The 14,032-nt window shown below is 38.5% G+C and overlaps 1 protein-coding gene across 1 annotated transcript; it reads right to left on the bottom strand.

Annotated features, from left to right (window-relative positions):
- Nucleotides 1-5,468: 5,468 nt before the first annotated feature.
- LOC145113699 (uncharacterized) lies at nt 5,469-6,338 on the bottom strand. The gene has a single exon (XM_079049761.1). The coding sequence runs from the start codon at nt 6,336-6,338 to the stop codon at nt 5,469-5,471; it is 870 nt and encodes a 289-aa protein (XP_078905887.1).
- Nucleotides 6,339-14,032: the final 7,694 nt, after the last annotated feature.

The raw sequence follows: 14,032 nt of genomic DNA, 5'->3' as shown, positions 1-14,032 counted from the left end.
GTTATACTAATTGATCTACTTACGGGGATGATGTCTAGGCTGTGATTTAGTGAGGTGTTTAAAGTGAGATTTCCAAATAGTATACTTCGTATACTAAACGGACCCTACCTCCGGTATGATCCTACCTGGTTGTTCCTTACTTGATAGATCGTGAAGTAGACTTTGAGTTAATGATGAATCTAGACTAATAACTAGTCGCAATAAATATCAAACTAAAACCTAGTAATAATGATACTAGTCTTCGTCAAAGGAAAAGATAATCGTTAGAAGCGAAGCGCTGCCCGAGTTACGAATCATCACTTTAACAAGTAAGTGCATAGTTACTTTCATCTTACACATAGATATGAAGAATTTAATATTAATACATGCTATACGTGCTTATTATCTGTGTTCCTGATATCTACGTTAGATGAACGATGTATACATGTTTTACGTGATTTAAACTGTATATGTATTTTGATACCTATAAATATATATTGGGTAAAGATGGGTAGATGAAAGATGATATGGATGATGAAAGATGATATAGAGGTTGAGAAGTGTAAGATGAAGAGAAGAATTGACCTGAAAGTTGATCCGGTCATCTAACAGAGTATAGATGATGACCATAGACTATTCTATACAATCCAGTGGAACGCTAGAAGGGTCGCAACCTGTAGGTGTTTGTGAACGACGTTTTCACCAGATGTACTCTAAAAACCATGGCAGCTATGGATTTAGTGCCCTACAGATGAACGTTGGCAGATATGGATTTAGTGCCCTATAGATAAACGTTGGCAGCTATGGATTTAGTGGCCAATAGATGAACGTTTGCAGCTATGGATTTAGTGCCCTATAGATGATCATTGGCAGCTATGGACTTAGTGCCTAATAGATAACATCGACAACTATGGACTTAGTGCCTGATAGATAAATCCTGACAGTGATTGACTTTGTGCCTACTCCTTAGGACAATCCTTAGGAATGTATAAATGAAGAATAAATGATTCTTAGGAATTAAGAATAAAGAAGATAATGGGTAAGGGAAATTGGGTAAATTGTTTGATGATTAAACATAATAATTATATTATTGTGCTTTGAAAAGCCTATTTACTTTGAGGTTTCCCAACCTGACGTACTCAGTTTATTATATCACTGGTAGCGATGTTAAAGATACATTCTGCTGAGAGATTCAAGGAGTATTAAGCCACTAGTTTAATTAATGTAAGGCTTGTAATATTTCGTTATGCTTATTTTTTGTATTGACGATGACATCCCAATGTTTTAATATAAATAAAATACATTTCTTCGGAAATGCTTTGATAATATCTTTATCATGTTTTCTGGGAACAAATTCCGCAATATTATTCTTTAAAATAGATACTCTGATTTTAAAATAAGCATAAAAAATCGGTCTTTTCTGGCCGTGAAAATGGGGATGTCACAGAAGGATCCTTAATTCATGAGTTCATAATAAAATATTCTTATTGAGATTTTACTTAGCAAACCGGGAAGGATCCCTCTTTAGGAATTATCCGAGAATGATCCCGACTTCAAATGCAAATGGGAAGGATCCCTGTTTGTGACATAATAATGCTACAAACCTTAGACGTTTCTTGGAAAGCATCCCATCTGATGAGAACACGATTATGTTCAGCAAACTTCTGGGGAGAATCCGAACTTAGAATAACACGTTAGTGTTGTAAACTTCAGCAAATTATTGGGGAAAATCCCAACTCAAGATAACGTGTTAGTGTTATAAAGTTTAGGAAATAACTGGGGAAAATCCCAACTTAGGATAATACGTCAGTGTTATAGACTTTAGCAAATTACTGGAGGAAATCCCAACTCAAGATAAGACGTTAGTATTATAGACCTTAGGAAATCATTGGGGAAGATGCCAACTTAGGATAACACATAAGTGTTACAAACCTGATGTTTAAATGTTAGGATCTTGACATATGTTAAAAAATAAGTGGGTTTCCAAGTCACTAAAGCGTGAAAAGATCCCCTTATTTACATCCCATAGTAATATTACGTGTGTCTAAGCGAGGTGTAACAACCTTAACTCGTATGAAAGAGGTAATTAACTCTTTAAGCCTTAGAGAGGATTAAGTACCCCTAACTGTAGGAGAGATGATCAGTATCTATTTGAAGTTACTTGGATAGTTGCCTACTGCAATCCTATTGGGTCAGGATATTTGAATGTCGGGATCCTATTGGGTGTCAAGATCCCTGAGCGTTAGGATCCTTGAGTGTCGGGTTCCTTGTATATGTAACATCTCAATAATAATAAACAATTTAAACTTTTCAAATCAACCCATTTACTAATAAAAAGTGTTTATAAACCATTGTTTTCAAAACGTTGTTCAAAATAGAGTCTCCCAAGATCAACAACATAAAAATCAAGATGTGTACGGTCACGCCTACGCCTTCCCACGATCCTCAAAAGTACCTGGAACCATAACCAAAAATTGTAAGCCAACGCTTATTAAGTTTTCCCCAAAGTATCACCATACAAAAATATCATAAACGAACAAGCATGCTGGGTCTAATCAGTCATCGGCTTGGAATACTTACAGGTCCACAACCATCAGGTTGGATTACCCCTGGCCTAATCAGTCATCAGACTAGAATGCCATAATGGAACAGGTCCACTCAGTCATCGGACTGGAATACCAATATACAGCAGGCCCATTCAGTCATCTAACTGGAATACCCTCGGGTCCACTCAGTCATCAGACTGGAATACCCTCGATATGTTGAATCACACACATAAAAATAAAGTCTCAACCCACCTCAATATGTTGACATATAATAGATAACAAACCTAATCAACATACAGATAATCATGTAACCAGAAATCACAAGTAGTCCTACAAATCTACCGGTCTACGCATATCAGGAACTATCATATAATCATACAGATCTATCCCCTACTCAACATATCATAAATCAATGTATAACAGGATATCAATCTAATGGGCCGACCTTGGTGCCTTCAACCTGTAAGTACAGTGAGAAAAACTCACCTCACAGTCTGACGAAAAGCTGAATGATAAAATGCTCCAAATACAGGCTCTACAGGTCACCAATTCAACAGATAGAGACCAAGGCTCAACTATAGTTCTAAATACCCAAATACCCTTAAGTCAAACTTGGTCAACCTTGGTCAAAGTCAAAGTCAAAGTCAACAGGTCAAGAAAAGTTAACCCACATCGAGTACGCCCAGCGTACTCGGCTCATACGCTCTGCATACACGCGAGCCAGGTCGAGGCTCCCTTAGGCGTACGCCAAACATTCGACAAGCTACGCTCGATGTATGCGATGGCTTAACAACTTCATTTTGAGGTCTTATTTCCTTAAGCCACTACGTCCAAATCTCAGTCTTAGTCCCAAATGGCATCCCAAACCATAAAGTTTCCAACTTTATGGTTCTACATGTCAAACCCAACAACAATACCCTAACTTATCTTAACCACTAAAGCTCTTATTGGCTTGCATGAAAGAATCTCAGGAGCCAAGATCATATTTTCATGACTCAAGACACGAAAAAACGTCTAAAAGGATAGCCCAAACATTTTATAGCATGCCATACACAAGAAAGGCCATATTTGGGAACAAAGCTCATATTATCATCATGCAACCTAGATCTAGCAAATTAATCATCAAGGTCGAAACTGTTTACCTTATGGAGATGGAGAATGATGCAAGACTTCTATATCCAAGCTTCCTTCTAGCTTCTAAGGTTTACCACCACCTTCTTCCTCGTTTGGAACGCACAAAAACACATTCAAAGGTCTCAAACTGCAATAAAGGGGGCTACGGTTTGCAAGAAAACATCGCAACTGATGGAGGCTGGAAGTGGGGTGAGGGGATGGGACTTAAGGTTGAATATATATGGTCCAAAACCTTTGGATTAAGGTTTGAGTCCAGACGAGTTACTCCTAGCGTATGCATGGTACGCCCAATGTACGCCAAACGTCCCCGTTTCCCATTAGAGGGACCTACGCCTAGCGTATCAGGCTTGTACACCCAACGTAAGTGCCTTTTTCTCACTTTTTACAAAAATGCCACTATGGGCCATTTTGCAACCTTTTCCACGCACAAGGGCTAAAATGCAAATAATCTTCATACTTAAGGTCAAAATTAGAAGTACCTCATCATTGGGATGTTACAGTATATTAGGATCTTTGAGTTCATGTGCATAACAAATGTTAGCTTGGGGTGGGCGTTAGTTTGGCGTACGCCCGTCCAATGCTTAAGTTAGTAGTAGCTTTCAGAAGAATAAAAAGAATCAGATAAAAGTATAGGGTAGAGAGAGCTTACCTTGATTTTGTTTGAAAATTATTAAGATAACTTACATGAAGTATGAGTTTAGATGGAAGACGTTCCAGGATCTTGGAAAAATGTTCCCTTCAAGGGTGGCTAGAAAATATGCCCCTTTTCCTGCTTTCGAATCGATGAGATATAGTCCTTCCCATTTAGGTGCCAACTTGCCTGCATTAGGATCCTTGGTATTTTGGAACGTTTTCCTAAGTACCAAGTCACCTAACTAGAACCTTTTGACTTTGATGTTGTTGTTATATGATTTAGTGATCCTCTGTTGATGAGTAGCAATGAAAATCCTGGAAAGATCACTGAGTTCATCGATAGTGTCAAGATCCTAGGCAAGGATCCTATCGTTGTTCTCTTGATCCTATAATTGATGTCTTGCCGTTGGAATTACTAATTTGGTAGAGATCACGACTTCTGTTCCAAACACCAAGGAGTATGGAGTTTGGCCAATGCCTGTCTTTGAAGTGGTTCTATCTGCCCATATGACGAGTGGAAGTTCCTCCGCCCATATTCCTTTCTTCACATCTAACCTCTTCTTTAGGTTGTTAACTATAATCTTATTGTTGGATTCATCTTGACGGTTATCCTGAGGGTGAACATGAGTGGACATTATCATTTTAATCCCCTAACTGGTGCAAAAGTCTCTAGTCCTTTTGCTTATGAAATGGGATCCATTATCGCATATGATCTCAACAGGGATCCTGAACCTGGTCAGGATATTTCGTTTGATAAACGAGACTACTTCTTTGTCTCGTACTTGAACAAAGGCTTCAACATCTATCCATTTCAAGAACTAGTCTGTCATCACCAACATGAACACCTTTCCACCAGGAGCTTTTGGTAACATGCCAACTATATGCATTCCTCATTTCATGAATGGACAGGGGAAATGATAGGATGCAATGGTTCTGCTGTTTGATGAAGGTTGTTGCTATGTATTTGGCAAGCATCACATTTTTGTGCGTATAAAAAGAATCTCTTTTCATCGTTGGCCAGTAGTACCCTGTTCTTAACACTTTGGAGCATAAGGATCTGCCCCCAATGTGGTTGCCACAATCTCCTCCGTGTATATCTTTTAATACTTCTACAGCTTCATGATCGTCCAAGCATTTAAGGTATGGGCATTCCATGGATTTCATCTATAGTCTTCCTTAGATCATCACGAAACGATAGATCCTCATCTTGAAGGCTCTGGCACTTTTTTCTTCACTTGGGATCATGTCATTATGGAGATATTCAACAATGGGTTGGATCCATGATCTCGAGTTTTGAGGAGGATCCTGGATGTCAGGATCCTGTCGATTAGGATCTTGAGGAAGTCGTTGAAGGTCAGGATCCTCGATTATTGCTATGTTGGTTGTGTGGTCATGGTCATTGGGATTATCAATTTTGTTGGAGGGATCCTCTATTGCTGGGATTAATATTTGGGTTATAGGGATCCTGATTTCTGGCGGGATCCTGAGGTAGGATCCTAGGTTGGCTAGTGTATCTACCTCTGCATTTTCTTCTCTGGGAACCTTACTTAGGCTGAAAGTTTCGAATTCGGAGGCCAACTTTTTTAGGATTTGGAGGTATAGTACTAGTCTTTCACCTTTCACTACATCAGACCCATTAAAATGATTAGTTAATAATAAGGAGTCAACGAATAATTGAAGATCCTTGATTTGAAGATCCTTGGCCAGCTGTAATCCCATGATCAATGCTTCGTATTCAACTTTATTATTGTTTGCATCGAATTCACAGCTAACTGCATGGGGTATGATGTCCCCTTGTGGTGATTTTAGTATGATCCCAAGACGCGTTTCTTTAAAATTTAAGGATCTATCGGTGAAGAGTGTCCATCTTCCCATGCTTTCTTCTTTTTTGAGTTCCTTGCTTTCCAATTTCGCTTCAGGTTGTAGATCATCACTGAAATCAGCCACAAAGTCTGCTAGTGCTTGTAACTTTATTGTTGTTTTTGGTTCATATTTGATGTCATATGTGCTTAGCTTCATGGACCATTTTTCCATCCTACCCGACATCTCTGGTTTTCGCATAACATTCCTAATGGGGTAATTAGTTCTTACATGTATAGTATGTGTTTCAAAATAGTGTCTTAATTTTTTGGAAGCAGTTACTAATGCAAGTATTAGTTTCTCAAGATGGGAATACCTGGTCTCAAGATCCAAGAGACTTTTACTTACATAGTAGATGAGATGTTGGTCCCCGTTGAGATCATTGGCTAACATGGAACTTACAACATTAGAGGATACTAAACGGTATAGGAGGAGTGGTTCCCCATCTAGTGGTGTTACAAGCAAAGGTGCATAACTTTAATAATTTTTAAGTTCTTGAAAAGCATCTTCGTGCTCTTTAGTCTACACAAACCTTTTGTTCTTCTTCAAGATATCATAGAAAGGCTTGCACCTTTATGAGGATCTTGAGATGAACCTGGTAAGTGCCGCTACTCTTCTTGTTAGTCTTCGAATATTCTTTGTCGAGGATGGGGATCTCAAGTCGATGATGGCTTTTATCTGCTCTAGACTTGCTTCTATTCCTCTTTTAGTCACCATGTATCCAAGGAACTTTCCTGATCTCATTCCAAAATAGCACTTGGAAGGGTTTAGCTTAATGTTTTATTCATCTAGTATGTTGAAGGCTTCTTTAAGTTCCTTTAGGTGATATTCAACGTTATTTTATTTGACCACCATGTCATTGATGCAAACTTCCATGGTGTCCACCAGTTTATCCTTGAACATCTAGTTAACTAGCCTTTGGTATGTTGCACCTGCATTTTTAAGACCAAACAACATAGCAGTGTAGCAATATATACATGTTGGGGTTATGAATGCGATATCCTCCTGGTCAGATGGTTCCATTTGAATTTATTGGAACCCTGCTGTTGTATCCATAAACGTTAGCAGTTCATGGCCGTCGGTAGCATCTATCATGGAGTCTATCTGTAATCTACATATACTCTCCATTTTTTGTTCTTCTTTTGCACTACCACCACGTTGGCTAGCCACCTAGGGAACTTTGCTTCCTTGAAGATCCCTGTTTTAAGAAGTTTTTCTACTTCTTCTTGTATGATTTTATTTCTTTCCGGTGCAAACTTCCTTATTTTTTGGTGTATTGGTCTGAAAGAATGATCAATGTTAAGTTTGTGAGTTATAATATTTTTGTATATACATGTCATGTCCTTATGCTTCCAGGCGAATGTTTTGCTTCTATCTTTTAGGAACTTTATTAGTTCTTGCTCGATTTGTCCTCGCATTGAGGATCATATGAGGACTTTGGCTTCATGATCCTTGAGGTTCAGGGGCACTTCCTTTACATCATGCTCTCTTGTTTCCAGCACATCTTGTGCCCCCTTCTTTAATTGCTATCCTTGTCGTGGTACCGTCGAAGATTTCATCGAAGTCTTGTAGCATTCCTTGGATTCTTGTTGGTCACTTGCGATTTTTACTCTCCCCCATGGGGTGGGCATCTTGACACATTGCTGATATGTCAAGGGGACAGCCTTCATATCATGGATCCATGGTCTACCTAGTATAACATTATAGGAGGAAAATGTATCAATTACATAAAAGCATTGCATAGAGTTTACCTCCACTATGTAGATAGGTAGCTTTATTCGCTAACTTTATGTTTTGTTTCGCCACTGATTCCAATCAGTACTGAGGATCTTTTGATTATTTTGCCTTCAAGGATGTTTATCCTTTCTAAATCATCTAGGAGTATGATTTTGACTTAGGATCCTCCATCGACAAGGATCCTTATGACAAAATGGTTGGCGATGTAAAGAGTGATCAGCAGTCCTTCGTGATGAGGAACCTAGACATCTGTTCTATCTGTTTTGTCGAAAGTAATCTCCTTCTCGTTTGTGATTGATGTGTTCTTCTGTGGCCTTTCTTCTTTCTTCGTCTTCGACAGCTTAGCATGTCTTTTCGCTGCAGAATAAGAGGTGCCACAAATGTCAGATCCTCCAGAGATCACATTAATTACCTTAGCGTCCGCAGGAGGGGATCCCGACTTTTCTAGGATCTTATGAGGATCCTGATCCTTTTCTTTGGATCTTTATTTTCTTCATCTGAGGATCTCCTTGAGGTATACCTTGCTGAGTAGGTAACTAATCTCTTTTGTGACCAAAGTCCTCATGGTATGCACACCATTTGGACTTGTCTTTCCATAAGGTGGACTTTTCCCCCTTTGTTGGCCATCTCGCTTTGTCGCCAAGATCCTGCATACCAAATATCAAACCTGAAACATCCACAGAGAAAAGTAGTCTATAATTTTAGGAAATTCTTCTTCCTCCCCTTCATCTTCAAGGGCATTAACCCTATGATGATTGGGTATGGAATAAGATTTAGACTTATAGGATCTCTGGGCCGAGGCGTCGGCCTTCCTATTGGGGTTATCATAGGAGCTTGGTGGGTTTCTCCTCTTTTGGATCTCCTTGTCTTCTTCAAGCCTTATGAACCTCAGGGCTATGCTCCTCACTCTGTCTACTCTTTTTCATGGAGTCTACTGGATTCCTGAGAATACAAGTTATTTGGAAAGAGTAGATCAGCATTTAAGCTGGTGAGTTCATAAGTATTTTAGTTTTGTTAAGTATACCCTAAGTTCTTTGGATAAGTTCACCGGTTCCTCCAGAAAATCCTATATTTCCTGAGGTGATAGATTGATAACCTCAATAGTTTCCCTCTGTAATTACTTAGTTTATACTAATTATATATAACCTAATATCGAACGAACAGTTAACTGGGTGTATCTGCCCTAAGCCACAACCAAACAAGGAACAGGAAGTAAGACGGAAGTCACACATTTCACTGTCAATCGGATATTACTTATGTATAACTCTGATGTAAAAACTAAGGAATTATAGAATTAACCACTAAAGGTCCTTTATGTTATACTGGTTTACAGAAAGTGAATGACTAAGTTCCCATTTGTAAAAGTGGTTTAATCCCGTAAACCGTTTCATTTGTAAAAGTGGTTTAATCCCATAAACCGTTTCCTTTGTAAAAGTGGTTTAATCCCATAAACCGTTTCTTTTGTAAAAGTAGTTTAATTCCATAAACCGTTTCATTTGTAAAAGTGGTTTAATCCCATAAACCATTTCATTTGTAAGAGTGGTTTAATCCCATAAACCGTTTCATTTGTAAAAGCATTCTTAGTTTTATGCGTTGTACAGTAAAGCAATAGTATTAATCCTGGAAAATATTATATTATCCATAATACTGCCTTGTTTTTATAAATGTTCCAAAACCATAAGTACAAGTATATTTACCATACTTGATTTCATGATACGTAGCTTTTACTGTAAGTAAAACTAACAGAAGGTATATTTGGTTAGGATGTAATTATCTTTTCTTACTGTTTTAAGAGAAGTATATTACTTAGTAATTCACTCGTTGTTTTATCCATGTGTGTTCTACTAACCATACTAATATGACTGATATGCCTGCTGCGATGTTCTTCAGGCGTCGAAAACGATATGATATTTGACACCCTAGGCCTGCCGGCCAAACTGTAGCGAACAGTAAAGGTGCGGGATTGTAAGTCCCATATAGATCTATACACAAATTCACGCTCTTCCTACAAGAGATTCTGGTTAATAAGACAGGACTTAAGGTCGTACTTAGATAAGTACACCATGAAGAGTCTCACAAATTTATTGTTTCAACAAGATTTACTATGTATTATTACCCCGTGATTGCTAACCCTGGTACTCTGTATCGTACCTTTGTTAATGCAAACCCGGTATGATGTATTATTACCCCGTGATTGCTAACCCTAGTACTCTGTATAGTACCTTTGTTAATGCAAACCCGGTATGATGTATTATTACCCCGTGTTTGCTAACCCTGGTACTCTGTATAGTATATTTGTTAATGCAAACCCGATATGATGTATTTTCACTTCTTTAATATATTATCCTTATATTAAAAGTATTATACATATCTTGGTATAGGTAAATGAATTGTTGGTAATTTCCTTGGAAAGTATACAATCGTGAATCATACTTGTGTCTTTAGTTTTGAATCATAAATTATACCTATTATAATTTATATGTTCTATCTGATTAGCATGATTTCTCATGGATGAACTGATGGGTTTTAGGTAAAACAAATAAACCAGAAAACAATTCCTAAGTTCACATGCAACCTACTTTGGATCTATGTTTTAACTATTGAACATACAACTTTGAATTGCAAAACAAGAACCCTAGAGGAGGAGGCTATTTTTGAAAATAGTAAACTAGGGTTTAGGAGTTACATACCTTTCAATTGTTATAACAAACAATTGATAATTCCCTTGATCTTGATCTTGATCTTCTTGGAAGCTTAGCACCACAAGTGTAATGCCTATAATGGAATCACACCCAAGAACTAGCAAGAAGGAAACTTGGAGGATAGAGGGTAGAGAGAGTATGAAATTTCGGCCTAGGGTTTCTTCCCAGAAGTGGTGACCGATTTTGAGAGCTGGGAGGCTCCTTATATAGCTGAGGGGTCTAAGGTTTTGGGAAAACCCTAATGCTCCTTTGCTTAGGGCCTAAGCAAACCCAAGGGCCTTATCCAAAGCCCCCTTGGACGAAATCCTTAGGGTTTCCCCTATAGATTTCGTCCACCTCCTTCCAAGGAGGTTCTGGAGCCTTCCAGTCAACTATCTGATAATTGCAAACTAGTCCCTGCACTTTATAATTAATACTTTTAACCCCAAAATTAATTCTGATTAATTTCTGGCTAACTATTAATTAAACATAATGATTTCTAATTAATATATTAATCTTTTAACATATTAATAAATTATTTATATTAATTTATTAATCTTATAAATTAATATCTCTCCTTTCATAATTTCCTTGTCCAGTTGCTAGGTTGAGGGCAACCCAAAAGGACTGTGCTGCTATCAATTCAAGTACATACCAATTATAGTTATGAGCTTAGACACCTAATCCAACAGTCTCCCACTTGGATAAGTCTGTAACTATAATTGCTAGTATGCCTTCTAAATTTGACCAGCAAATTGTAGCTTCCAAAAGCTGCTGCCGAACTCTGACCCAGTCAGTTACGTGTCCTAAGATAAGTGATCATATAATCCTTCGTTCTGCTAGATATCCCTAGACATAAGACATGGAATGTAATCAATCTCTTTGTCCAGAATCTATGTTTCCCGATTTCTGATTTGTGATGATGTAGGACTTCTAATTGAACACATCAATTTAGTCCTGGCTGGGCCCAGCACATAAGTCAACACCAAATCATCGAGGGGCCCACAGATATCGCTTTTCCGGTTAGGGCAAAAGGAACGAATAAACGTTGACTCATATGCTTGTATCTGTTACTCATCAAATTATACATGACAATACGTTTTATAACACCAAGTTACTGATGCGGTTTCGTATCACCAATGTATAACCGACTTTGTAAATTACAAATCATATATCTTCGTTTCAAGATTATAAGATATTATCGTCTCAGTATTACTCGTGATGAATTCCATGAAGTGATACTCTGAGCGAGGGTTTATCCAATACTCAAATATCAATTTCTGAGTACTCATGAACATTGCAGCAATTCTATTGCCATGTCTATCCTCAGACAATCTACAATCTAGTTCATGACAGTCTTAATTCACTACTTACTTCCAAAAGTACGAGCAACTGTGGAGTTTGAATAATTAAATTATTCGGGAAGTAAAACATGCAAAATATGAAACACAATAACAACCAATCGACAAAAGGCAGTAACCAAACTTATAAATAATACTTTATTATTTAATCACCAAAAGTCAATTACATTTACTTTGTTACAAGTTTCAGAACAAAACTAATCTAACTACTAAAACTAATATCATCTTTCAGTCCTATGCTCCGAGCATGCTGAATATGCTTAGCCCTACTCAGACCCTTTGTGAGGGGATCTGCTGGGTTATCTTCAGATGACACCCTCTTTACTATAAGATGGCCTTCTTCTACTCTATGTCTGATGAAATGGTACTTTCTGTCGATATGTCTGGTTTTACCATGATCTCTCGGTTCCTTTGTCAAGGCAACCGCTCCTTCATTATCGCAGAACAATTCCATAGGCTCCTGGATGGTTGGAACAACTCCGAGATCTCCGATGAAGTTCCTCAACCAAGCTGCTTCTTTCGACGCTTCACTCGCTGCTATGTACTCTGATTCACAAGTAGAATCAGCCACCGTATCTTGCTTGGAACTCTTCCAAGTAACTACTCCTCCGTTCAGTAAAAATACCCAGCCTGACTGAGAACGGAAGTTATCTCTATCCGTCTGAAAGCTGGCGTCACTGTAACCATCTACTCTCAAAGTATCATTGCCACCAAGCACAAGGACCCAGTCCTTTGTCCTTCGCAAAATACTTGAGTATATTCTTAACCGCTATCCAATGAGCTCTACCTGGGTTTCCCTGATAACGACTGACCATGCTCAAAGCAAATGCCACATCAGGGCGAGTACATGTCATAGCGTACATGATCGATCCGACAACGGAAGCATAAGGTACACGACTCATGTCATCTATTTCCTCATCTGTACTCGGGCATTGAGTCTTACTCAATTTGGTATTGCTCTGGATAGGTAGCTCTCCCTTCTTGGAATTTTCCATACTAAACCTCTTTAGTACCTTATCCAAGTATGTGCTCTGACTAAGTCCAATTAGTCTCTTCTTTCTATCTCTCAATATTCTAATCCCAAGAATATAGGCAGCTTCTCCAAGGTCTTTCATGGCAAAACACTTTCCAAGCCAAGACTTAACTTCTTTCAAGGTTGGAACGTCGTTACCAATGAGTAATATGTCATCGACATATAACACCAGAAAAGTTACTATACTCCCACTAGCCTTGATATACACACAAAACTCATCTTCACTTCTAGAGAAACCAAACTCTTTGACTTTCTCATGGAAGCAAAGATTCCAGCTGCGAGATGCTTGTTTCAATCCATAAATGGATTTCTCAAGCTTGCACACCCTATTGGGAAACTTTGCATCAACAAAACCCTCTGGCTGATTCATGTAAACATCCTCAGCCAACTTCCCGTTAAGGAAAGCAGTATTGACATCCATCTGCCAGATTTCATAGTCATGAAAGGTAGCTATGGCGAGCAATATACTAATAGATTTAATCTTAGCTACTGGGGAAAAGGTCTCATCATAGTCAACCCCTGGGGTTTGAGTGAAACCTTTTGCAACCAGTCGAGCCTTGAATGTATGCACATTTCCATCCATGTCTGTCTTCTTCTTGAAGATCCATTTGCACCCAACTGTCTTACGACCTGGTGCACTATCAACCAAATTTCAAACTTGGTTGTCATACATGGAGTTAATCTCGCTGTCCATTGCCTCTTTCCACTTGGAAGCCTCTGGGCCTGCCATTGCTTCCTTATAAGTGACTGGTTCATCTAAGTTAACCAGTGTTCTGTCACTTATGAATGTGTCACCATCTGAAGTAATATGAAAACCATACAACTCAGGTGGCACACTCGCCCCAGTGGACCTTCGAAGAGGTAATGAGTTATCAACTGTTTCAACAGGAACTGTTTCCTCTGGTTGAGTGCTAGTGTCATCTAAGGTTCCTTCATTGGCTAACTCTTGAATTTCTTCAAGTTCAATGGTGCTCCTACTGTCCTCTTTGAATATGAGCTCCCTTTCTAGAAAGACTCCTCTTCGTGCTACAAAGACCACGTTTTCACTAGGCCTGTAGAACAAATATC

The sequence above is a fragment of the Lactuca virosa genome, chromosome 5 (genome assembly GCF_052849685.1).
Source record: "Lactuca virosa cultivar CGN04683 chromosome 5, Lactuca_virosa_CGN04683_v6, whole genome shotgun sequence".
Lineage (NCBI taxonomy): Eukaryota > Viridiplantae > Streptophyta > Magnoliopsida > Asterales > Asteraceae > Lactuca > Lactuca virosa.
This window is presented reverse-complemented; position numbering and strand designations above follow the sequence as displayed.

What these genes read in the sequence shown, in the direction of transcription:
- LOC145113699 (XM_079049761.1), bottom strand. Translation starts at nt 6,338, where the DNA reads ATGTCGGGTAGGATGGAAAAATGGTCCATGAAGCTAAGCACATATGAC.